Source organism: Thamnophis sirtalis, unplaced genomic scaffold (genome assembly GCF_051295495.1).
Source record: "Thamnophis sirtalis isolate CommonGarterSnake01/CBP01778 unplaced genomic scaffold, rThaSir2_p1.2 scaffold_1, whole genome shotgun sequence".
Lineage (NCBI taxonomy): Eukaryota > Metazoa > Chordata > Lepidosauria > Squamata > Natricidae > Thamnophis > Thamnophis sirtalis.
In genome coordinates this window covers 22,337,339-22,365,044 of record NW_028261381.1, presented here as the reverse complement: position 1 = coordinate 22,365,044, position 27,706 = coordinate 22,337,339, and the positions used below count along the sequence as shown (strand labels likewise).

Below are 27,706 nucleotides of genomic sequence, written 5' to 3'. Positions count from 1 at the left end.
AAGTTTTTCCTGATTTTATTCAACTGCAGTCTATAACTAATGCCTTGCAATGAACACTCTGTGAACGAGGGGGGGGGATTTCCATTGATCTAGACTCTGAATTTACATTACAGGAGAGTCAATATCAAGTATTATACTTACATATACCGTGTTTCCCCCAAAATAAGATAGGTCTTATTTTCTTTTGAACCCTGAAATAAGCAATTGGCCTTATTTTCAGGGATGTCTTATTATTTTTGAGGTGCAGGAAGAGGTGAGTGTGGCTACCTCATGGCAGCTGCTCTGTTGGAATATTTTTGGGGAGGATTTATTTTCAGGGGGTGGCTTATTTTAGTGCATACACTCAAAAATCTGATTGGGCTTATTATCCAGAGGTGTCTTATTTTTGGGAAAACAGGGTAGCTTAATGTTTAGTTTTATTCACAACTTTTCTATAGCAGATTTTTTTAAAAAAACACCAAAGTGGCATCACACATTCTTCCATCACGCACCCAATATAAAACAGATGTAATTCAAAGGCAATAACAAAGTCAAAATCTGCTAGAGCAGAGTGCTTGCATTGTGTACCTTCTGTAAAAAAAAGTAATGCTGTCTGCAAACTACAAAATAACCATTCTTGTGGAGGGGGGGGGACATATTTACGGATATAATTCTCCATTTCACTAACCTGAGCAATGAGTAAGTTAGTTGTAAGCATATGAGGAAGCTGCTTGTATTTTTTACTCAAGAGAATAACCCCGAGGGACCAGATCTGAAAAACAAAGTGAACACAATGTAAGGCTTTCACTTCTCCTAAATAATTATAAAATATTCCACTCAGGTTTTTATTTCAGTAACATTCAAATATTTTGTGCAATTTCTGGTAAGGGATTTTCCTTGGCATTAGTGATATTTCCATAATGGGCTCACCTACCCTTAGAATGGAGCTGAAAATCAGTCTCCTCTTTGTGTTGACATTCTCATTTTTGTCTAAGCTAGCTAATTATCAAACCCTTAAAAATAGAGACACTATACTATATCTCCAGTTTCACAGCCTTAGCCCTTCATCTCTGGGAGATGACTTTCACTAGCTTGATAAAGAGTTCAAGGTTGTAAATTTTAGCACCAGGCAACAATCTTCACCCCCAAAACTGAAAACTCTAAGGAGGGGGGAAAAAGCAGTAGGGGAACAGAATGCAATAAACATTGACTTCTTTTTTCCCCCTTGACCAAAGAAGCTCCTTATTTAATAATCTGAACATGTTTGTTTTTCACCCGTTAGTGAAATAGTGTACAACCTGTTCCTTAATAAGACAAGCGACTGCTTAACCGGGAAAGGGTCTGAGTGGAATTGACCTTATTCTATTGTAAAACACAAGATCCCCCCCCCCACCAAAAAAAAGTCATTCATCTGTTGTGCTGTCAGTCACATAAGACAGAAGACCATTTGTGGGTGCAAAAGAAGAGCTTCTTTCAAAAAACTGTTGAACAGAAAAGGAGGGGAAAAAACCCTCTTCAATTTCTCTTCTTTTTAAACTTCTGCCTTTTGTTGCCTCCTAACCAGGATGCCTTGTCACATTCAATATTGAGGGGTTTTTTTCTTCTCATAAAGACCAGGATGATGCATAACATAAGAGAAACGCAGCATGAATTGTGTGACAATTATAAAAAAACCAAACCAAAATCTATGGTAGCAATTTATCGTAGTGATTACGTTTGTTAATATTCTTCAAAGTCTTATATTTGACTTATTCATTGACTTATTATACTCCATTTCAGGAGGAGTTCAAGACAATGTATATTGCATCCCCTGCAGTTTTTCCCCCCAACAACAATAATCCGGTAAAGTAGTTCAGCCTGAATAAGAGAGAATGATTGGTTCAAAATCAACCAATGAGCTTCAAAGGCTGACAGAATCCGAACCTCCCCTCTCCTTTTCTAACACATTAATCCCCATATCTGGTTTTTTTCTTTAAAAAATATTTGTGGTCTTTGGAAAGAAGAAGGAAGGGAAATGTTTGCAAAGTAGAAAGCATGAGAGAGAGAGATTCAGGAACAGCTGCAGCCTCATTTTATTGCTCTGACAAAAAGGACAATGACGGTTTTGAACAGGCTTGCAAGATTCTGCGAATGTATCTTATTAGCTATAAGATGATTCTTGCCATGACTATTCTTCGACCTGGGCTAACTTAAAAGGCTGATAACATAATTGGGATAGCTAGTGTCTATTACTCGGCTTTTCTTCAGGCAACAGACTAAAATAGAAACCAGTGGCACAATTGCGTACTGTACATATTTACAAGTAATTTAATCCAAGCTGCATCTCTGACGCACAATAAGCAATTTGCTCCATCATGCCCAGGATATGCCCAAATTATTCCCATTTTAAGAACCACTGCTACAGAATCTGTTTTAAATAGAACTATTAGCATCGATTCTTTCATTTTCCTCCCCGTCTTTTAAACACCGAACAGCACAGTTCTGATTAACGTGATTACTCACCAGAGAGACCAGACTAACAATGCTAATATCAAAACTAACGTTCTGAATTGCTGCTGAGAGTCTGTCTGGATCCATAGAGGGAATGGTCAATAGCCACGCGGAAACATACATGATGGGGGCAGACACGAAAGTACTGATCACCATTCCAGAAGTTATCTGCAATCACAAATCAAAGTAACTGTATGATGGGACATGTGATAAAGTAAAGAAATATTGCAGTAGGGATTCATATTCTAATACAGAATATTCTTAAAGCGAATATAAAGAAAAAACCAGAAACTTTGCTTTTGGGTTTACTGGAAAAAGACTACTGGGAAAAATTTGGAACTTTGATGTTATATATATGTTGACGGCAGCAAGATTATTTTATGCACAAAAATGGAAGAACAATTCCCATAATGGACCAATGGCTGCAAAAGTTGATGGAATTAGCAAAGATGGCTAAATTGACTATTTTGATAAAAGAAAAAACACAATTACTTTTGTTTCTATCTGCAAATCACTTCTGGACTTTGTGCTTGGGGCGGGGGGAATGAAATGTTGATTTTTAGTTTTACCGATTTGATAGATTTGTTATAGAAATTGGTAGTTTTACTTAATAGTATAAACTACCCATTTCTATAACAAATCTATCAAATCGGTAAAAGTTGAGGTTTGATATTACTATCTTATTCTACTGCACCAAAAGGAGTCGGAAGTCAATGCCTTTTCCTTTCTTTTCTACACTTCTCCCTTCCCTTTTCCCTTCCCTATTTTTCCTATCATTTGCTTTTGTATTTTATATTATAAACTAATAAAAAAGATAACTGAGACAAATCAAAGTGATTGCACATTTCCATACTTTATTACATGCCCAACAAATGGGTATATTTTCTAAAACACTGTTTATTCTCTGTACCAGCTTCCTCTTTCTGAGTTACTACAGAGATAAGCATATTAGTCTATAGAACAAAACCATTATTGCACGGGCCGATTATAAAGAGATTTTTCTTTTCCCATTTATCTTACTGGGACAGTATTTTTACAAGTACTCCTTGATTTACGACCACCATTTCTGTTGCTTAGTTAGGCAATTGATATGTGTCCAATGTTATGACATTTTTACCATGGTTGTTAAGTGATTTCCTGTGGTTCTTAAGTGAATCACATAGTAATTAAAAGAATCCATCTTCCCTCACTGACTTTGCTTGTGAGAAGCCAGTTGCAATCATCATAAGTGCAAGGATCAGTAAGTCAATCACTTTTTTCAGTGCTTTTGCAACTTTGGTCACTAATCAAATGATTGTTAAATTGAGGATGACCTATAATGCACTTTTGCACGCATCCCATTTCCTCTTAAACTAGTACCAAACAGAGAAAGTACAGATGTTCTTGAAATCTTGAGGAAGGGTTACCATTATTTATTTCTTTTCCTGGCCTAAAAAGCTACCAAAATATTTAAGTGAAGATTGTGCCATCTTAAATAGAGATTTCTGGTGGCTTTTAACTTCTTTAAAAATTATCCTGAGATATTTTTTTCATTTGGATATCAAGATTAAGAATTACAGCTTTTAATAGCTATGCATTATTTCAGGACCTACAGAAATTCTGCAGGTAAGAAAAGCAGCAATGACATTAGCATTAGCACTATCACTGAACAATTCATGGCCAGAAAATATATATTTTTGTGTTTCATGACAAAATGCTAAGAATCTGTTTATCTCAAATGAAAACGTTCTACTCTGGGAGATTTATCAGAGGATTCATTTAAAAAAATACTTTCTTTGAAATCTTTGAGGTCAAAATCTGAAGGTTGTCTATAATAAAATGTTTTACGCTACATCTGCTTAAACGGGCATTGTCACAGTGTGATTAACAGTCAGAGAACACAGGGATGGGAATGCATAAAGTGATAGCAGCCTATTCCAATGGAACTTTTCTTCTTCACAAATAAACTCATTAAACAATAAGGAATGCTATATCATTATTTCTCTCTCTTTTTCTCCCTCCAAAGGGAAATCCAATAAAGCACAGACAAAGCCTCTGGTTTTTTTTAAAAAAAAGATTCCTATTTGAGAACTTTTTGCTTCCAGAGTTAAATATTTCAATATGAATCAACTCATGAATCTGATTCAATTGAAGCTAAACAGAAAAGTGCAAATTTGAAAGGTATTGAAAGGTATCAACTTTAATGCTAGTTAAGTGTCAGGCTATACAGCGGTCCCCGTCCCCCCCTAAATTTCTGAAAATAATCAGTTCTTTTACCCATCTTTTTACTCATTACCCAGTTAATTCCAAAAATAAACTTCAATGCATGAAACTTCTGAAACATCCATTAGCATATTTAATTTATTTTCTAAATAATTAAGAATGCTATAATTTTTCCTCAACTTGAAGAAGCCAGTAAAACTTGCACAAATAAATTACAGGTAGTCGACTTATACCTGCAATTGGGACCTGATTTCTGATTGCAAGGCATTCAGGTTGCGAGGCACCCATATGACCAGACCCAATTTTATGACAATTTTTTGTCATAAGACTGCAGTCATTAAGAAAATGCTCCAGTCATGTGAACCTATTCATCCAAATGGGTGGGTTTTTTTTGCTAGAAATCGGTTTTAAAAAGTTACGAATTGCAATCACATAACCATGGGGTGCTGCATCCAGTTATAAAGGTGAGCAAGCACCCCAAATGCAGACATGTCACCGCAGGGTATGACAGTGGTGTGGCATGGCCTTTTACAACAGCCAGAAGTTCTTTACGAGTTGGAAAGCACCTCTTCCAGGCTCGTTGTAATTTCAAATAGTTCTTAAAGCAACCGGTCATAAGTCAAGGACCACCTGTAATTATGTGGGAAAAGAAATATTTAAGAGACGTACAACTTCTACTTCCATGTTAAACTGTGTTGCAAATATAGCTACACCCGGAGCTGTTGGAAAGACTCCATAGAGAAATGCATAGTTGGATAAACTGGTATGGTTGATCAAACTCTGGCTCTTGTCTAACAATTCCACCATTTCCCTGCATAGAAGGGGCATCAACAGCCTAGAATAAAGACAGAAAAATAAGTTACTCAATTGGAAATTTAGGGCCCTAAATTAAACATTATTTTTCAGTGAATTTTCTCTATGCAGGTCAACATTTAGACCAGTGATTGTGAACCTTTTAGACACCGAGTGTCCAAACTGCGTATGCATGCTTGCCCAAACTGAAAGGTGAACGAAGGCATGTGCACGTGCATGCACACATGCACAGCAGAGACCCAAAGACAAGCTGGGAACATGGCAAGATCTTTTTCTTTCGTGAGCTTCTGTTTCATCGTTTATAGGGAAACCCCATGGAGATCTGACTTGGGGCAACGGTGCACATGCCAGCAGAGAGGGCTCTGCGAGCCACCTCTGGTAAGCATGCCATAGGTTCACCATCACTGATTTAGACTTAACGTATTTTTCGGAGTATAAAAAGCACTGGAGTACAGTATAAGACACAACAAGGTTTTGAAGAGGCAATTTTTTTAAAAAAGTAGGTAGGTAGATAGAGGGAGAGAAAGAGAGAGAAATACAGTAGGTAGGTAGAGAGAGAGAGAGTAGGTAGGTTGGTAGATAGAGGGATAGAGAGGGAGAGAAAGAGAGAGAAATACAGTAGGTAGGTAGGTAGGGGAGAGAGAGAGAGTAGGTAGGTTGGTAGATAGAGGGATAGAGAGAGAGAAATAGAGAGGGAGAGAAATACAGTAGATAGGTAGGGGAGAGAGAGATAATAGGTAGGTAGATAGAGGGAGCGAGAGAGAGAAATACAGTAGGTAGGTAGGGAGAGAGAGAGAGAGAGTAGGTAGGTAGGTAGATGTTTCCAGTTGTATTTATCCATTTGCAGGAGAAGGAAATCATTGACAATCTGCAGCACCTAAGACTTTGTTTCTGCTGGCACAGCACTTGATCAATGTAATTCTCATCAATCAGTTAGAGAGTTTTCCAAAAGGAAAAAAATGTTTTTGCACTCTGCAAACCTCCCCAAAACAGCCAGTTTTTTTGCAAAAATGGGCCCATTAAAAAAAAAGCATGAAGAGCCTGGGGGGGGGACACCTTCCAGAGTGCTGCGGGGGGGGGGGGTTGTATGGCAAAAATGAACAAAAAGCGGCCCATTTTTCACAAAAACAGGCCCCTTTTCTTGTAAAAAATATTTGCATGCATAGCCTTATGGAGGCTTATAGAGTGCTGCTGGGGGTTGGGGGGGGGCAAAAATCGGCTCATTTTTCACTCATTTCTGCCCTCCCCAGCCCCCAGGAGCTCTCTGAAAGCCTCCATAAGGGTATGCACGGCCATTTTGGTGAAGGGGGCTGGGCTTCAGGAGGCAAAGAATGCATAAGACGCACCCAGATTTTCAGCCTCTTTTTTGAGGAAAAAAGGTGCATCTTATACTCTGAAAAATACGGTAATTCTAAATATAATGCAGATAGTCCTTGACTTACAACCATTACAACAACCAAGTCACAACAGTGACTGTTCCAAGTTACAACAGTACTGGAAAAAAAAAAGACTTATGAGCATTTTTCGCACTTATGACTGACTGTTATAGAATTGCCATGGTCACGTGATCAAAATTAGAATGCTTTCAACTGACATGTATTTATGACGATTGCAATCCCAGGGTCATGTGATCACTTTTTGCGACGTTCTGACAGGAAAAGTCAATGGGGAAGCCAGATTTACTTAACAATCATGTTACTAACTTAACTACACCCTGTACAATGATTCATTTAACAACTGTGGCAAGAAATACTGTAAAATGGGGCAAAGCTCACTTAACAACTGTCTTGCTTAGCAACAGAAATGTGTGGCTCAATTGTGGTCATAAGTCAAGGACTACCTGCATTTTTAAGAGCACTATTTTGTAGCATTCAATTTTGCAATTGAAGCACAAAGTATTTAAAGACTCTTACCATCTAATAATTTTAAATTCCTATAATGCAATCATAATAAAAAGGGGCAACCAATTTTTCATCAAGTGAAAGAAAATGGTACAGCTCACTCGCTAGAAATTATTTTTTTTAGTTCATGACAGAGTATTTAAGATTTAATTTCCAAGCATAAAGTAACCCAAGGAAAAAAAACTTACAGTTTAGCTGTGATGAGAAGAATCAGTGCAACGAATGTACCCCTTGTCAGTTTCTTTATTTGCCCAACCATGGTGAGACCCAGGTAAAAAAGAGCCGAGCCAGAAAATGAATTGGCAAGACTGTCAAGGAAGTTTTCCAAATATTCAGGAACCTTTTGTTTAAGGATGTAATTAGAGATAATTCCTATGAAGACCATAAACACAATTGGATTCTGCAACACGTGAAGAAGCCCGAGTCCTATGATCTTCATTTTGCTATGAGAGAGATTCTGATTGTCTTTTGATTTCTGGATTTCACAGAAAATAAACCCCAAGGGATTAAGCATCATAAGTGATATTGGTGCAACCAGGTAAATGTACTGGAGATACTCAGGATATGTATTTTGATACAAAGCTTCAACTAGAGAGAGAGAGAAAAAAGAATTTGATTAGAGAGAAAATAATATATTTATGGCTGACTGGAAACCCCTAGTAGACTTTTTGCATGAAATGGGAAAAATGCAGTTATGATTTATAAATTTGATTGGGGGGGGGGGGGAAACTGGATAAAAGAGACGGGTTTTTTTTGTAATCATAGACTAAAAGATATTTTGTAATTGTACTTATATTTCCTGCAAATGAAATTGGAATTCTTTTTTCTATTTATTTTTCTTTTTGCACTTCTGCTTTTCTTTTTGTTCTTTATTGCTTTTCCTCTGCATTAGTTTGTGTTAGTTTTTATATTCTTTGTGTGAACAAATTCCCTGTGCTAGCTATGGCGGATAAAAATCGCAAGTAGCCCATGAGTTACAGCCAGTCACTTAGCGACAGTTTGAAGCAGTGGTGGGTTTCAAAAATTTTTAGAACCTCTTCGGTAGGTGTGGCCTGCTTTGTGGGAGTGGCTTGCCAGCCATGTGACTGAGTGGGAGTGGCTTGCCAGCCATGTAACTGGGTGGGCATTGCCAATTTGTAACATGTGATGAAACTCACTTAACAACGCTTTTGCTTAGCAACCAAAATGTTGGCTCAGAAACTCTGGCATTGAAGCACGCAAGTCTTAAAGCTGTCAAGTTACAAGACCGTTGCACCCCTAACCCTTTAGAAAAAAACACCCCAGGGGTGTTCAAAGTTGACAGCTTTAAGACTTGTGGACTTCAACTCCCAGAATTCCTCCTCTCACTCTTCATCTTGATGATGTGCGGACTGGCAGGGGGGGGGGGAGGGAGCTGGAATTGGTTCTAAACGGCACTGTAGATTTGTAGAACGTCTTCTATAGAAGAGGTTAGAACTGGCAGGAACCCAACCCTGGTTTGAAGTGATGACAAAGATACCTAGGGCTACTCATGACCAGATCTGAAGGCCCGACAGTTAGTTTCCTCTCCTCCCTTGGTCATGTGACTGAACTTCAGGAGGTTGGCAACCAGGTTGCACTTATAGATGTTTGTATTGTCCATCATTTAATTCCAGTTTTTGGAAAAACTGCATCCATAGTGAACCAATGGTCTCTTAATGATGGCAGATTTGCTTACTGACTGCAGCAGTCACTTATTAACGACATCACTTAATCACTGACAAAAAAGGTCATAAAATCAAATCAATGAGTTTCATAACTGTCACTGCTACAAATTGAGGACTGTATGAGCCCAACGTGCTTGGCAGGCAAAACTATTGCATGACAATACAAGAAAAATTAAGTTGGTTATTACCTAACTAAAATAATCACAGTTTCCAAAACAACAAATACATTGAGATCTGAATGTGCTTGAACAGATAAAGATACACGTGGAACATTTTGAATGCATAATATTTCATACTTTGAAGTTGAGTGTTTGTGGGGTTTGAAATTGATTATTCTGTATTTAATTGAAGTGTTCCAATGATACACTATTCTGCAAGAATTTCAATCTTAAAATAATTATTTCAAATTCAGAACAGCATTTTTTGGACCTGAAGCAAGCAGGTTTAATATGACATGGAGTTTTTGAACTCAATACTCTTCTGGGATATCAGAAAAATTGCAGAATATTTCTAATAAGGTCTGAGTACTACTCAAAACACAACATGGAATACTTTTCACACTGGATCAGTTGTGCCTTCTATTGCACAATCTCTTTTTCAGAAGCTAGGACGACATTTTGAACAATGGAAAGAAGCAACAGTATATACTTACAACAACATCATTATTCTGTCTTTGCTTATAGATAACTAGTTGATAATCTGGCATTGCCTGGGTATTTATTTATAGGGGGGGAAATGTCCAGACCAAACGTAATTTCTAATGTTGGATTTTCCCCCTTACCAGAGGGATCCCCCTTGTGGAGTACTGTGACGCCGTTACCATGGCAACTCCACTGAGTTGTACAGGAGAAGCCATTTTACGGCACAAAAGGCTGGATCTTAAAAGAACACATACCCCAAGGGATTTTAGAGGTGTCTTATCCCCACAATTTTTTTTTCCCCAGGGAGTAGGTCATCTGGGTACCAAGTTTGATTGAAATTGCTTGAGGCGTTACACACACACTCACCCAGATAGATGGGTGGGTGGGTGGGTGGGTGGGTAGGTAGGTAGGTAGGTAGGTAGGTAGGTAGGTAGGTAGGTAGATAGATAGATAGATAGATAGATAGATAGATAGATAGATAGATAGATAGATAGATAGATATAGATAGATAGATAGATACAGATAGATATATAGATAGACAGATATAGATATAACCTGTTTCCCTGAAAATAAGCCCTCCCAAGATAATAAGCCCAATCGGGCTTTTGAGCACATGGGCTAAAATAAGACCTTCTCCTAAAAAAACCCTTTCTGAAAATATTGCAACACAGCAGCAGCCATGAAGTGACCACTCTCACTGCCTCCTGAACCTCAAAAATAAGACCTCCCCCCAAAATAAGGCCAAGTGCTTATTTCGGGGATCAAAAGAAAATAAGACCATGTCTTATTTTTGGGGAAACAGGGTAGATATAGAGTAATAACAACAACAACAACAACAACAACAACAACAACTTAACAGTTCCTAGGTCCTTGGTTAGGACTCGAGCTGTTGAGCTACCAACCAGCCCCAAAGGCTGTGAATCTCACCAAAGATTAACATAATAATAATAATAATAATAATAATAATAATAATAATAATCATCATCATCATCATCATCATCATCATCATCATCTTAAAAAAAATGAAATTAGGCTACCAAACAGCCAAAAAAGCTGAAAAAATTTCGCATTTACTATATATATGGATGATTTGAAACTCTATGGAAAGTCAGAAATAGAAATCCAATCATTGACAAATACAGTCCGAGTATTCAGCACCGATATTTCAATGCAGTTTGGCATGGAAAAATGCGCCACTGTATCCATAAAAAGGGGCAAAATCACTGCATCTGAGGGAATTGAAATGCCCAATGGCCAACTAATTAAATGCAAAGAAAATGAAGCCTACAAATACTTAGGCATTCTGCAGTTGGATAACATCAAGCATGGAGAAGTAAAAACTATTGTCAGGCGAGAGTACACCAACAGAGTTAGGAAAATTTTGAAATCTAAATTGAATGGTGGAAATACAATCAGGGCCATAAATACCTGGGCAATACCAGTTATAAGATACACAGCTGGCATAGTTAACTGGACACAAGCTGATTTGGACCTTTTGGACCGAAAAACCAGGAAACTAATGACAATGCACTACAGTTTACATCCACGTGGTGATACTGATAGACTATATCTGCCCCGAAAATCAGGTGGCAGAGGATTATTACAAGTGAAGCAAATAGTTGAAGAGGAAAAACATGCACTGGCTGATTATTTAAAAGAAAGTCAAGAACATCTATTAATTGAAGTAAAGAACAAAAATCTACTGAAGGCCCAACAGACAAAACAAGAATACAGAAAAGATGTGATAAAATCAAGAATGGAGAGTTGGCAGAACAAAGCACTGCATGGTCAATTTCTGGAAAAAATAAAAGATAAAGTGGACAGTGAACAAACTTGGTTATGGTTAACAACAGGTACATTAAAGAAAGAAACAGAGTCACTAATCCTGGCTGCGCAAGAACAAGCTATCCGCACAAATGCCATTAAGGCCAAAATAGAAAAATCCTCTGATGATGCCAAATGCAGACTTTGCAAAGAAGCTGATGAAACTGTTGATCACATACTCAGCTGCTGTAAAAAAATCGCGCAGACTGATTATAAATTGCGGCACAATTCAGTAGCACAAATGATCCATTGGAATTTGTGCAAAAATTATAATATTAAAACAGCAACAAACTGGTGGGAACATCAGCCTGAAAAAGTCACCGAAAATCAGATGGTCAAGATCTTGTGGGATTTCCGTATACAAACCGACAAAATACTGGCGCATAATACACCAGACATCACACTGGTTGAGAAAAATAAGGTCACAATCATAGACATCGCAATACCAGGTGATAGCAGGGTCGCCGAGAAGGAACATGAAAAAAACGCAAGATACCAGGACTTAAAAATTGAAATTCAACGACTATGGCACAAACCAGCAGTGGTAATTCCAGTGGTAATTGGCACACTGGGTGCTATTCCAAAAGCACTGGAATTACATTTAAAACAGTTAAAAATTGACAAAATCACCATCAGTCAAATGCAAAAAGCCGCACTGCTTGGATCTGCACGCATATTACGAAAATACGTTACAACGTCCTAGGCCCCTGGGTGGGGCCCGACTAGTAACCAATGCCAAATCCGGCGAAACAACTGGCCGCTGTGATACAATTGTATAATAATAATAATAATAATAATAATAATAATAATAATAATAATAATAATAATAATAGAGTAACTCAGTTCAAGGAAAACTCACAGTTCAGAGCAAATCAGCACCAGTTTTATAAGAGCTTAGAAAGTGGAGATGGAGTAACAACAAATGAAAAGCCTGATAAAGAGAAAGCTCTAAAATTCTGGAAGAATTTGTGGGAAAATAACAAGCACAACCGAAATGCAAAATGGATCAAGCAGGTTGAGGATTCTATTAAAGTGGAAGATGTGAATGGAAGATGTGAAAATAACAAAAGAAATGGTGCAACGGCAGTCAAGAAAATGAAGAATTGGAGTTCACCTGGACCAGATGAGCTATATGGTTTCTGGCTAAAGGCACTTACAAGTATGCACGAAAGATTGGCAGCCCAAATGAACCAGATCTTAAAAACACCTGAAAATGATGAATGGATGACAACTGGAAGGACATTTTTTATCCAAAAAGATAAAGAAAAAGGAAATGACCCTGGAAACTATAGGCCAATCACCTGTTTGCCAACAACATACAAGCTCCTTACTGGTATCACAGCAAACCAAATTTACGGATACTTGGAAAGAAATGACTTGCTTCCTGTAGAACAGAAAGGATGCTGCAAAAATTCAAGAGGAACAAAGGACCAACTGCTGATTGACAAGCTAATCCTAAAGAATTCAAAGAAAAGGGGAACCAAGCTGTTCATGGCTTGGATAGACTATAAGAAAGCATTTGATTCAGTTCCCCACAGCTGGATCAAGAAATGCCTGAAAATCTTTGGCATCAGCAGCAACACACAAAAATTCATGGAAACTTCAATGAACTTCTGGAAAATGAAGCTTATGGCTAATGGAGAAGAACTGGGTGAAGTTGAAATTAAACGAGGCATTTTCCAGGGTGATTCCCTTTCACCCCTACTTTTTATACTCTCAATGCTACCACTGACAACCATTTTGAAGAAGGTGAACTGTGGAAACGAACTTGCAAAGAAAGCACTGAAAATTTCAAACTTGGTGTACATGGATGATTTGAAACTGTTTGTTAAAAAAGCTGATCTGAATTTATTAATTCACCACCCTACTTGGAACAACTTATATCTTCCGACGTTACCTTAACAGTTCCTAGGACCTTGGTTAGCACTTGAGCTGTTGAGTTACCAACCAGCCTCAAAGGCTGTGAAACTCACCAAAGATTAACCACATAATAATAATAATAATACCTTAACAGTCCCTAGGTCCTTGGTTAGCACTCAAGCTGTTGAGCTACCAACCAGCCCCAAAGGCTGTGAATCTCACCAAAGATTAACCACATAATAACAACAACAACAACAACAACAACAACAACAACCAGCAGTGGTAATTCCAGTGGTAATTGGCACACTGGGTGCTATTCCAAAAGCACTGGAATTACATTTAAAACAGTTAAAAATTGACAAAATCACCATCAGTCAAATGCAAAAAGCTGCACTGCTTGGATCTGCATGCATATTACGAAAATACGTTACGACGTCCTAGGCCCCTGGGTGAGGCCCGACTAGTAACCAATGCCAAATCCGGCGAAACAACTGGCCACTGTGATACAATTGTATAATAATAATAATGAGGAGGAGGAGGAGGAGGAGGGGGAGGAGGAGGAGGAGGAGGAGGAGGAGGAGGAGGAGGAGGAGGAGGAGGAGGAGGAGGAGGAGGAGAAGGAGAAGATTGGTGGCAAATATACCTAATACTCCTGTCTCCTATTTTTTCCACAACAATGCTGCGATGTAGATTGGGCTGAGAGAAAAGGGGCTGGCTCAGTCACCCAGCTACTTTTGTGCCTAACTGAAGCCTAGAAATCACAGACTCTTTATTTACTATACCAAACTGGCCCTCAATTGCATATTTTATTGGCAAGATAATTTGCTTTATTTAATTATTGCCCCACCAATAATTGAAAAATCCTATTTGCTGAGGAAGGATATGATCTTACCTAAGTGTTTTAAAAGCCTTTGTCAATATTGAATGACCTTTGAATTTTAAAATCAGACATGGGCTTCTTTTGAGAACACTTATATAACTCCATGTATTTAGAACCTTTGTAGGCAAGCTTGAAACATGATATAACATTCCATTCATGACAATCTTGTTTTATAACTCTGGTCTTTCTCTCAATGAAATGGCCTGTGTATAATCTTACAGCCAGTGATAAATCTTGTTTTATAATTCTGGTCTTTCTCTCAATGAAATGGCCTGTGTTTAATGTTACACCCAGTGATAAACAGAGATTGATTAAATCTTGCATATACACTGATAGAGCAGCTGACACAAAATCTCTTGTCATCAAAACATGCTTTCCAGCCAGGAAAATAATGAGTTAGATAAGTTCTGGGCTTTTAAATTTAGTAACATTGTCTTTCATCTTTAAGTCTAACAAGCAAATATTTAATGAATTATCAATTTGACCATCTTTCCTAATGACCTGACCATCGAATGCTTTCAACTCAAATGTTTATTAGCCCTGTTGGCCATGTCGATAGAGATAATAGGATCAATCCCAAATCTCTCAAGAATAACTCTCTAACCTTAATGCTGGCTCTCTGATATGCCCCAAGAAGTTATACCAGCTTCTATCTAATTCATCTGGTAGGAGTTTGCAAATTCCTATAAGAATTTAGTACTTCTTCCTTCTCCTATTTTCCCCACAACAATCCTATGAGGCGGGTTCGGCTAAGAGAAAATGATTTCACCCAGTCAATACAGGTAGTCCTTGACTTATAACAGTGATGGCAAACCTTTTCGACACCAAGTGCAGAAAAGGGAGCATGCGTGTGGGGCATCGAACACTGAAAAGGAAAAAAAAAACCCAGCTTAAGTGTTCAAAGACATAAGAGACAAAGGGTGAAAACATTTAAGTTTCACCTTGATCATCTGTTCATAAGGATGATGGCACAGTCCATGAGATCATAGAATCAAGAGACTTGAAACAGCCATTTAAGCCCCTGAATCTAAACCCTGCTTAGTGTATGAATCCAAATGAAAGCATCCTAAACAGCTGACTGTATAGCCTCCTTCTGAACATATCCAGTAAAGGAAAGCTTACTTCTAAGCAACTGGTTCTACTGCTAAGCTGCTTTCATTATTAGGATTTTTTTTGTAATAATCCTACAATTATCCTCTAACTATAATTCAATTATAATCAACCTTCCTAGATTTGAAATGAACATGTCCAATGCTCTGATTGACAGAAACCAGGTTTCAATCAATACAATCCAAAGATGGGCTGCTCCCGGTTTAGCCCGGATCAGGCGAACTAAGTGGCGGCAGTGGGAGGATCCACCCACCCACCCAGATGCTTCTGCACATGTGCAGAAGCGTCATGTATGAGTGCAAGCGAACTGGTGGCGCTGGGATTTGCAACCCATCTCTGATACAGTCCCTTAAGAGATGCTGATCATTTCTTGCCCCACTGCAAGCATCTGAAGTGCAAATAAAAGGGCACACATAAAAAAAAAACCCAGATCAAGGGACAGTATTAAGAGGTGAAAGTTAGAAATGTGACCAGTTCTCCTTCCTGTTTTTTTCAGGACTACAGTGCTAGCAACTGACTAGAAGCATAAAGACAAGGACTCTGTAGAACCTTCTAAAGAGGCCCTTCCTTATGTACTGTACATGGGTATCAGTGAAACTCTTCTTTTGAGTTGTTAGGGTCAACCATCACTTCTGAAAGGCTAGTTAGGTTGCTCGTGGCTCTGCATATCCAGGTGGAGGCAGATTGGAGTAACTTATAAAGTAGCCAGATAAATCTTGTACATAAAAGGTTGCCTTACTGATTCTAAAAGAGGCATTTCACAGATGTTCCTGTAGGCCTTGAAACAGCTCCTCTGAAGACTTTTTCATAGTCCTAATAAATATTTAAGGTTTTAGAGGAAAATTGACTGGGAGCTTACATTATTACCCCCTCACTAGTTCTTCACATCTATAGAGTCATAAAGTATTTCTATTTCTTTTTAAAAAAAAAATATGTTGCATTTTATTGCACTTAGTTACTAGATTGCCAGTTTTATTGCAATCTGGTTTTTTTTTAAAAAAGAACATTTAACTATATATGTATAAATTAAAATAAATTTGAGCAGATTTCCCAAACTTTCTCACAATAATGCATCCTAAAAAAATACAATTGTAGCAGCACACTAGAAGAAGATATGCCTTGTACACATTCCTCTAAAAATTGTATAGTGTAGGAGTGCCAAGCTGGTGGCCCGCCGGCCGAATGCATCACGTCCACCCCAACTCCGCTAATGGGAAAAATGACGCGAAACGTCACATGAGGTCAACATGATGTGGCAAGTTTGAAACCCATGGCATAGTGCATGGGCTCGTCCAATGATTTTAACTTGTCAGGTTTTATTTGAGAGGAAGAATTGTCCTGTCTACAGCTATAAAAATCAAAAATAGCATGTTAAACTGTTCCTGGAAACTGGTAAATAGTAACACTTTTTTGCTACCATATCACTGTATCACACCACTGATTTGGTGGCAATTTATAATCATAAAGAAAGGATATCACAGGATCTGCATACAGGAAAAAATGCATAGAATGAAAATTATGGGAACTTTATAAATAATTTTTGTATTGTATCTGGCACACATCCAATTGACTTCAACAGGTCTACTTTAAGTAGAGACACTACATTCACTTTATTGAAATCCAGAGTATGAGTTACTAGCAAGGTACTAGTTTTCAGTATTTATTACCCGCTAGTGACTACCAAGATTTTTGCTGCACAGATGGTAGTTCTATTTTAAGATGAACAAAATCACAATAGATGTCGTAACTTACAGTGAATATAAGTTAACTTACATGAAAATATAGTTGCTGCCTGCGTTTTCTGTACTCAGACAGAAGAGGATTATGGAAAAAAGAAGACAAATATTTCCATTCTCTAGAAATACCAATTATATCAAATTTCCTGTTTCATCACCCTATTAAATAATTGCACCTTACATGATAACCCCAAACTTCATTCTGCTTACAGTTTCTTTAGTCAGCATATTTATAATGACGTATACACCGGTACATTACTTAAGATTTAATGGTGCTTAAAGGACACAGCTATATTTAATTCTGTTAAGTACCTTTTAATGACAGCCACCTGAATTTGGTTTACCAATATTTGCTTGTGTATTACCCTGGCGTCTCTAAGCTTTATTTCTCCAGCTAAGGATTCAAACTGTTATTTTCTTATAAATGGCATCAGCATAAGGTAACATTAAATAACTGTATATAAATGCAAGCTCTGTGAATCAGTATAGCTTTCAAGAACAGGCAATATAAAAAAGGTGAATTACTTTTTTGTATCTGGAGATCCAAATGGGGTGCCTAATGTGCCACTCCTTACAAATGATGAGCGTAAGTTTATATATCGTTAATCTGTTGTTTATTCAGTAATGGTTCATTAAGTAAATCATAATGGTTAGTTTCATCAAATGAGTCACAGAGCATGGCTTACAATTCATAATGATTGACTCCACACAAAATACTACCGTGTTTTCCCGAAAATAAGACAGGGTCTTATTTTCTTTTGACCCCCGAAATAAGTGCTTGGCCTTATTTTCAGGGAGGTCTTATTATTTTTGAGGTGCAGGAGGTGGTGACCGTGGTCACCTTATGGCTGCTGCAGTGTTGCAATATTTTCAGGGGAGGGCTTATTTAACGCATGCACTCAAAAGCCCGATTGGGCTTATTATCTGGGGAGGTCTTATATTCAGGGAAACAGGGTAACTACAGTACAATATCTACTACTTCTTACAATGAGATATTGGGGTTTGGGTGCAGTTTATTAGATGAAATGTTTATCTTAAGGCTTTCACAGGCTAAAAACACTTACTGTACCTTTAAAAAATCACCTCATCTTTGCCATATCAGGCCAATATATTTTCTGGGAGCAAAATATATTTTCTTTTCAAAAATTAAAACACTGCACTACAGGTACAAAAAGGGACCAGATTCAAAAAAGATCTTCTCTATGCCTAAAGTTATACATTGCTAATTTATGTCTTGTATTAGAACTCCACGCACACATAATCCCCCCCCTGCCCCAAATACGTGTTTTGGAAATGGGTATTATGCATACGATTCTAAAGCACTATGGTTACAATAACATAAAATGATGCTTACCTATAGGATATCCCAGTGCAAAGTCGTTGCTCTGAGTAGCAAAGATAGGAAAGAGTCCAGCTTTGCTAAAGCGTTTTTCAGGAGTGACTATCAACAATGTTAATGCACAGACTAAGAAGAATACGGAGGCTTTGGCAATCAGGATGCTGTACAGAAAGGACCAATTCACATTGGAAAAATTCAGCAAGACCATATTTTTGAAGAGTAAAGCTGGGAGTGCAAAGCGGGAGACAAAATTTCCTAATCCTTTGGCCTGAGTTGATGTAATTATATTAACTCTTCCAGCTATGTATCCACAAAGGATAATGCCAAAGCATTGCAACAAAGCTGGAAAAAGCTTACTTATTGACATTGAAGGGGAATTACTGCTTAAGTTCAGTTGATCCTCAAACTTGCGACCAGACATATTAGTTGCAGAAAACATATTATTTGTGTTGAGGTGAGTAAAAAGATTCATGTTTATTCGTCCCTTCTCAAAATTTGAAAAGTCGAGTCTGATCTGTAAAAGAAGAAAGGTAATGTTGTTTTTTTAATCATTTTGAGCTGATATTGCATTCTGTATTTTTGTCTAGTACACTTCCAACATGTCAAACCAAAAGCCATTTTCATATTGTGTTGAATATTTATCAGTGGACACAGAACATTGACTCTTATTGAAAACAAAAAATAAAGCAGGGGGATGGTGGAAAGGAACTGAACTGCTTGCAGACAAACTAGTATGATTAATTTACTTCTGGGTAGACCTGCCAACCTAGTAATTCGAAAGCATTAGTAGTACCACTTTGATGGGAAGGTAAAAACACTCCATGTGCCTCTGGCCACAGGACCATGGAAACATCTTCCGACAACAGCTAGGAAATGACATTGAGCACTGCCTCCCTGGAGTCAGACACTACATTTACCTTTGCCAGACCTGAATTTCTCTTTATAAAAAAACCTAAAAATTCTTAGAGAAAATGTGTGGGCTGTATAACAAGTAGGAATTGGAATATAAATTTATAAAGAAATTATTGTATTATAAAATTATAAAGAAATTATTTTAAAAATAAAGAAATTACTGGAGTTTCTTTAAGATTGCGAATCCACATTGATTTAAAAAAAACACCAAAAGGCAGAATAAAAATCTAAGAAAAAGAAGTGGGACTCTTCATACAGCAGTGGGCCTGTTTTGTTTGGACTAGTGATATAGTAGTCCAGAATAATTGTGATCATGTCTGCTTTCCTTGTTTAGGATGCCTATTGCACTTAGGAATCCAATGACTTTAGGTTTAATTTAGGTAGCTACTGAAATCTTTGCAACAGGAAGTAACATTGCTAAAACATGTGTACTCTTACAATCATCTGGGGAGATGAGTTTTTTTTAAAAATAACACATAAGAGCCAGCTTATTTTTGAACTTCCTGTTTTTGAAAACCGACTAAACCATCTGCCATCTGATAATTCTACCTGGGGGGGAGGGAAAAATGCAAATATAATTTTGAAGATACATCAGTTTTACTTAAACGTGCATAGAGGTTCACCACTAGGCAATGGTGACCTAGTATTACAATTATATCATTGGGTAATTACAAGGGAAAGGAGTAAGTAATAGCAATAGGATGGTGTCATTTTGGCCAGTTGACCTTTATTGAGTTTAAGAGATTCTGGAAGGTAGAGGGAAGCCAAAGGGAGAGTCAACAATGGGTGATGAATGAATACATACAAACAAACACACAAACACACACACACTATCATCTATCTATCTATCTATCTATCTATCTATCTATCTATCTATCTATCTATCTATCTATCTATCTATCATCTCCACTTTAACTAAAATCCTGAATTTCTTCTGATATTTACACCCGGTATAAAACAAATTTCACAATGCCTTTGTATCATGAGAGCAGCTCTATGCAGTGAAGGCAGTGAACTAGGAGCTGGAAGACTGTGGGTACAAAGCCTACTTGGTGGACTTTGGGCCACTCACACTTTCTCAGCCCTAGGATTAAGAACCTGGCAAGTTGCCTATGAAGATTCTCTGGTCATGGTTGTCCCAAAGTTGATTTTTCAAGAGGCAACTGGACTTTCTAGACTTTAAGATGTCTATTTAAAAAAAGAAACATAAGAGCCAGCTTATTTTTGAACTTCCTGTTTTATAAAACCAACTAAACCATCTGCCATCTGATTGTCCACACTGAGACCTGAACAAAATCAGAAGTTTTCAGCTGCCTCTTGAAAAACCAACTTTGGGACACTCCTTGGCAAGCTATTTCCAAAAACCATTGCCAAGAAAACCATAGAGTCTTCTTCTAACCTGAAGGCTTATTTTCTAGGGTTCTAATGGCTATCAATGCTGGTTTAAGTAGCACCCACATTTCGACTTTCTGAATGCTTGCTTGGAAGCACTGAACATAATGCCCTGTTTTCCCGAAATTAAAACCTCTCCGGATAATAAGCCCAATTGGGCTTTTGAGCTCATGCACTAAAATAAGCCCTCCCCTGAAAATATTGCAACACAGCAGCAGCCATGAGGGTACCACACTCACCACCTCCTGCACCTCAAAAATAATAAGACCTCCCCGAAAATAAGGCCAAGCACTTATTTCGGGGGGCAAAAGAAAATTATTTTGGGGAAACAGGGTAGGAACAGCACTTAAGACTTTACATACCACTTCAGAGCATGACTACTGTCCCCATTTATTTGTACGGATTTCCTGTGTTCTTATTCATGTTTATTCTTATTCCTGTTATCTTGCACAGAGTGACAAACTAAATAAATAAATAAAATAAATAAAATAAATATTGCCCCCCAACAATCTATATCCTCATTTTACCGACCCCGGAAAGACAGAAGGCTAGTTATAATCATATAAATCGCTACAAAGTTTGACTGGTTTTAAAAGAAACGCATCCAGTCCAGGGTTAGGGCTTCAACAGAAGGGGACACCACCACCCCCCAACACACACACACACACACACACACACCTCCCGCGCCCGCGCCGAGTAGCAAGAGAAGCGCCCGTCTCATCCGAGGCGGCCCAGCCCGCAGCCAATAGGATGGCGTCTACGAAGAAAAGGAACGCGTTTGGTGGCGAGTTTGAGTCGATTTGCACCCAGAACGGCTCTGCCGACCGATGCTGAACGTGCAGCACAGGCGCGGGCGAGTGCAAGACTCCCACAGAGCGCCCAGCAAATTCACACCATCCCCCGCTTTCCCTGCTCTTAGCCACCACCGGGGGAAAACAGAGGCTTCCAAGGCAACAACCTCCGAAATACCCGCACACACCCCTCTCCCGCAACGCGTTAGCCCCACAAGCCCCCCCTTTTGGTTAAAGTCCAGCCCGTGAATAGAAGCCCAAGCGTGATCCAGCGGGAGAAGCCGCCCCTCCTCACCCCACTGCCTCGTCTTGGGAAGCCGGCTAATGCTTTTCCCTCCCGCGCCCCTTCAATTCCCGGTTCCCCACAGCAAGCACCCGGCGAGGGGAGCTGCAGCCTGCTGCGACCCGTCACCCTCACCTTCCCCGGCCTCTCGCCCCCCTGCAGCTGTCCTCGAGGCGAGGGCGCCTCTGCCTCGATTTACCTGCCCTCGCCCCTACGGGGGCTGCAGCAGCGAGAGCAAAAGCAAAGCGGGCATCTCCGGCCCTGCGGGGGAAACCTGTCGTCTTGACGGGAGGCACCCTCGCGTGGAGCTGAACCTGGCTGCGTGTGAGCTCATCGCAGAGGCGGGTCCAGGGCTGGGCGAGCCCGCCCCGCGTCTGGGTTTAACAGCCAAGATGGCGATGGGGGTCGCACGGTTTGCTGCACCAGAAGCGTGTGTGGGAGGGAGAAAGCGGGTTAACAATCCCACCTGCCGATTGCATTTGCTCCGTTTTTACCTGCAGGGGAAAAAAGCTTACCTCTTCGTCTCCGCCTGGCCTCGGGCGGCTGGTCCCTTTTTTGTACGCGGCCCTAGACTTGGGCTTTTACTCGGAAGTAATTCCTACTACATGCCCGAATGGGGCTCCCTGCCATATGACGCGGCGCAGGCTTGCAACCTTGCGAGATAGCGCTGCTGCGTTTGAGTATGTCTCTGCGTTGATCTGCTTGATGGTGGAGTCTTAGGCTCTATTAGCCTCGATTCCGATTATTATTTTTTATTTTTCAATACCCAGCCGTTCCTATTTTATTTTTATTTTCCTTTTTATTTTTTATTACAATTATTTTTATTTTCCAATCTCTCTCTCCCTCTCCCTCTCTCTATTTGTCTGTCTGTCTGTCTGTCTGTTTGTCTATCTATCTATCTATCTATCTATCTATCTATCTATCTATCTATCTATCTATCTATCTATCTATATAACTATATAACTATATATATAACTATATAACTATAAACTATATAACTATATATATATAACTATATAACTATATATAACTATATAACTATATATATATATAACTATATATAACTATATATATATATAACTATATAACTATATATATAACTATATAACTATATAAATATAACTATATATATATAACTATGTAACTATATATATATATATATATATATATATATATATATATATATATATATATATATATAACTATATATATAACTCTCTCTATATAACTATATATATAACTATATATTTGTGTTGCATTTGTGCTGATAAATAGATAACTATATAACTATAACTATATAACTATATAACTATATAACTATATAACTATATAACTATATAACTATATAACTATATAACTATATAACTATATAACTATAACTATGTATGTATGTATGTATGTATGTATTATCCTCCTCAGGCTGGTGTTTGGTGTCAGAAATGACACTGGACTACTGTGTAGTGAGTATACAGCTTGTCACTTAGCTGATCACTTAGGAGTGTACTCACTTTTGTTGCCAGCAGTTTAGACATTAATGGCTGTGTGTTGTGTTATTTTGAGAGGACAGCACATTTACATTGTTACACAAGCTGTATACTCACTACATTGTAGCCAAGTGTCATTTCTTCAGTGTTGTCACATGAAAAGATATACTTAAATATTAATAAAATAATGAGGGGGGTGTACTCACTTCTGTGATATAGTGTATATTAGGGGTAGTCAATCTTTGTATACCTACCGCCCACTTTTGTATCTCTGTTAGTAGTCAAATTTTCTAACCTCCCTCCAGTTCCACAGTAATGGTGATTTATAAAGTAGGGAAGTAACTTTACTTTATAAAATTCATAAAGCAGAGTTACAGCAAACCCCGACCGCCCACCATGAAAGCTGGAACGCCCACTAGTGGGCGGTAGGGACCAGGTTGACAACCACTGGTGTATATACTGCTTGTACTGGTAACCAAACAGGGCTTTCCCCTACTATTGAAGTGCCAGCCTTGAGTATGTACAAAGCTATAGAGGCGGCCAATTCCTGTCCTTTGCCTCTCCAAAGCCGATTAACCACCTGACTTCCCTGAAGGCAGAGGTGATAACACCCCCCCCCCCCCATGTTGTCACACCTGAAAGTTGCTCTTGGATGGTGCAGAAATAAGTGTGTGGGGGGGAATGTTAACACAGCCAAGCCTCTCTTAGCAAGCAATCAGATGGATTGGCAAGGTAGGTTTGTGCTAGTGGTGAAATCAATATGAAAATGCTGTTGCCAATTCAGAGCCCTTCTTTTTAAAAACCTTTTAAAGTAAGGGGGGGGAGGGAACACAAAAAGAATACAACCAAGGAATGTCTTTTAAGTGTGAAACGCTTTCTCACGGAAGAATCCCCCCCCCTACACTCCATGCTCAATAAATCGATTACTTTTTGTGTTTTGATGAAACACAAATGTTTGCCACATAATTCAGAATTACATTCACTTCTTTAAAACATATCGTATTTTTCAGAGTATAAGGCACACCTTTCTCCCCAAAAAAGGGGGGTGAAAATCTGGCTGCATCTTATACACTGAATACAGCATTTTTTACTTCCTGAAACACTGCCATCTTCGCAAAAATGGATGTGCAGAGGGTTTGGGAGGCCTGCAAAGTGCTCCTGGGGTCTGGGGAGGGCACAAATAAACAATAAATGGGCTGTTTTTGGCTCCTTTTTGCCCCCCCCAGTCCCCAGGAGCACTTTACAAGCTTTCCAAAACCTATGCATGTCCTGTTTTTTTGCAAAACAGGCTGTTTTTTGCTTGTTCTTGCCCCCACCCCCAATCCCTACGAGCACTTTGCAGGCCTCTCAAACACACTGTATGCCTCATTTTTCACACAAAAAATGAGGCATGCAGAGGGTATGGGAAGCCCGCAGAGTGCAAAAACTTTTTATTTACCTCTTCAAAATCTTGGTGCGCCTTATACTCTGAAGAATACTGTATCTTCCTAAAACAAAATAGTAAATGCAAACCAAGATTTTGTGGGGTTGTAAAAGTTCCACCCAACATTTTATATATGAAGTTGAAAACCAATCCTTTTAAAACATTCTCTGTCATGTCCAATAAACATGAAAAGTGGTTTGTGGAATTAATTGCATGTTAGGATTGTAATAGTGAATGTACTCAAGATCCACTGATGAATCACTGATTTGTTAATATGAGGTATCTCAACACTTCATTCCAAAGTTGTTGGCAATAACTAACATCCACTTTAACATTCTGCTTTAGTTGCTAATATTTAGTTGTGTAAAGTAGACACCAAATCTCATATCGACTTTAGCAGCATAATGTGTGCTTATCTTTCTGAGTCAGCCAACATTGCCCTCCAGCTGTATTTTAAAAGGTCACTTTCAGTAAAGTTAGAAATTAACACATCTCATATTTCAATGTTTGAAACAAGCAAACCGGCAAAAAATTGAACAATTATTCCCTCCTGGCTTAATCTGAGTCCCCCACCCCCAGTTTACCAATGTAGTAGTAATGTAGTAATGCCTTGTATCATCCCAAAATTGCCAAGTTCCTTGTTAAATATTAATATTTAAAGATTAATTTTCCATTCTTTCCATTTTATCCAGACAAGGATATATATACTGGTAATTCAATATTGCTATAGAGACCTGAAGGAGTAAACAAAAGCTTAATTCATACCAAATATAGAAGTACCCTTGACTTATGACCACAATTAGAGTAACAATCCCAGCAATCTTTGTTATTGTTGTAACTCTAAACACATTGGTCATTAAGCAGGAAGTGAAGGAGTCCAAGTAAGGAGTATGGGGCAGGGGTGAAATGCTACCCGTTCGGACCAGTACTGGTATTAAAAATGCTACCTGTTTGCCCAAACCAGTAGTAAAAAAAATTCTATCTGTACAGGCGAACCGGTTTTTCCGACGATCAGCTGTGACGCGTGATTTATATTAGATAGAAAGCAGGATTTCCTGCTTTCTAGCTAATCTAAATCATGTGGCACAGTAGATTCCCCCCTCCTCACTGTTTGCTTACCTTTGCAGGTGCGCTCTGTGCATGCGCGGAAGATTCTGTGCATGCGTGGCGGTGGCACACGCATGCTCACATTGCTACCATACCAGTAGCAAAGGTAAGTGGATTTCACCCCTGGTATGGGGGTGCCACACTGGGGTTGGGGAGGCTGATTGAGGGGCGCTACAGTGTGGAGGTGAGTATAGGGAAGCCAGGTGGAAAAATAAGCTTGAGAGGAAATTCAGCATCCCAGCGCTACAGAGTCTCCAGAGCTTTGACTATGACCACAGGGTACTTGCTTTGTATTTTAATACCTGCTTATTTTGCTACAACAGACAAGCTGCACAGCAGCCTATTCTCTAAACCTTTTAAAAGAACACCTTGTGCATTTTAGTCTCCATATCTGCAAAAAGCTATTATTTTGATTCAGTTATCTCTCAATGAAGCATTTACAATTATTGGCAGACAATTCCACCTTCCTTAAGAGAGGCAGTGATCAGGCCCTTTTTAAAAACAATTGTATTGTAAATCAACTACTGTACATTGTATTATTTTATAGTCCTGCTTACACAGTATTCACTGTAGGTTATTAAGACTCTTAATGTTTAGATTACAAACCTTTGAAGACTAAAAAAATGTATTAACTATTTAGATGTAAAGCTAAATGTGGCAATAAGTAGGCCGTTCCTGAAAAGGCCAGTGGCTAATATTCTCCTCCTGGACAAGGTGTTTGAATGGATGGTGACCCATTAGTTCCAAGCTCTCTTGTGTGCAATTGACTTTTTACATCCATTTCAACCTTGTTTCAAGACTGACTATTAAATAGAAACCGTCTTTGGTTGCCAGAGCTGAGGTGGTGCAGTGGTTAGGGTGCAGTACTGCAGGCCACTTCAGCTGACTGTTATCTGCAGTTCAGTGGTTCTAATCTCACCGGCTCAAGGTTGACTCAGCCTTCCATCCTTCCGAGGTGGGTGAAATGAAGACCCAGACTGTGGGGGCAATATGCTGACTCTGTAAACCGCTTAGAGAGGGCTGAAAGCCCTATGAAGCAGTATATAAGTCTAACTGCTATTGCTATTGCCTTTTGGGAATGACTGTGTTGGAGAAAAATGGGGAGTGCAGGGTGTGTTAATATATGGTGCATTTTAAACAAATTGCCATTTAATTGAGGAGGCCCAAGTGTCATTCAGTTGTCATGGGTCTGCGTTACGGATTTTTATTGCAAGCAGTGCTCACTTAATGATAACTTGTTCAGTGACTGTTCTGACTACACTGGCGCTTGCAAAAATGAGGACCAGCCTTCATAATCCTGTGGTCCAGTGGTGGGTTTCAAATTTTTTTAGAACCTCTTCTGTAGGTATGGCCTGCTTTGTGGGAGTGGCTTGCCAGTCATGTGACTGAGTGGGAGTGGCTTGGCAGTCATGTGACTGGGTGGGCATGGCCAACTTGTAAAATGTGGTGAAACTCACTTAACAATGCTCTTGTTTAGCAACTAAAATGTTGGCCCAGAAACTCTGGCATTTGAAGCACACAAGTCTTAAAACTGTCAAGTTACAACACCCTTGCACCCCTAACCCTTTAGAATCTCCCCCCAGGTGTTCAAACTTGACAGCTTTAAGACTTGTGGACTTCAACTCCCAGAATTCCTTCTCTCGCTCTTCATTTTGATGATGTGCGGGCAGGCAGGGGGAGGGAGCTGGAACCGGTTCTAAATGGCACTATAGATTTGTGGAACCTCTTCTATAGAAGAGGTTAGAACTGGCAGGAACCCACCCCTGCCGTGGTCGCCATTTTCAATCTTCCCAGCTGATTTCCAACAAGCAAAGTCATTGGATAAGCCAACAGGGGGATTCACAAATCATGGTC

The 27,706-nt window shown here is 38.9% G+C and overlaps 1 protein-coding gene across 4 annotated transcripts in view; it reads right to left on the bottom strand.

The window, feature by feature from the left end:
- Window positions 1-22,474, bottom strand: part of GPR155 (G protein-coupled receptor 155) — a 42,337-nt gene extending 19,863 nt beyond the window's left edge. For 2 of the 4 annotated variants that reach the window (XM_087708885.1, XM_087708905.1), the window contains exons 1-6: window positions 22,038-22,178; window positions 18,476-18,974; window positions 7,574-7,973; window positions 5,341-5,506; window positions 2,482-2,637; window positions 668-751 (exon numbers count right to left, since the gene is read on the bottom strand). In XM_087708885.1, coding sequence (XP_087565011.1) covers window positions 668-751; window positions 2,482-2,637; window positions 5,341-5,506; window positions 7,574-7,973; window positions 18,476-18,932 — 1,263 coding nt within the window. In that variant the 5' untranslated portion in view covers window positions 18,933-18,974; window positions 22,038-22,178. Of the gene's footprint in view, window positions 1-667; window positions 752-2,481; window positions 2,638-5,340; window positions 5,507-7,573; window positions 7,974-18,475; window positions 18,975-21,442; window positions 21,464-22,037; window positions 22,179-22,353 lie in introns of those variants that run through there. The other 2 variants (XM_087708891.1, XM_087708900.1) reach the window with 2 other exon arrangements.
- Between the last annotated feature and the right edge of the window lie 5,232 nt (window positions 22,475-27,706).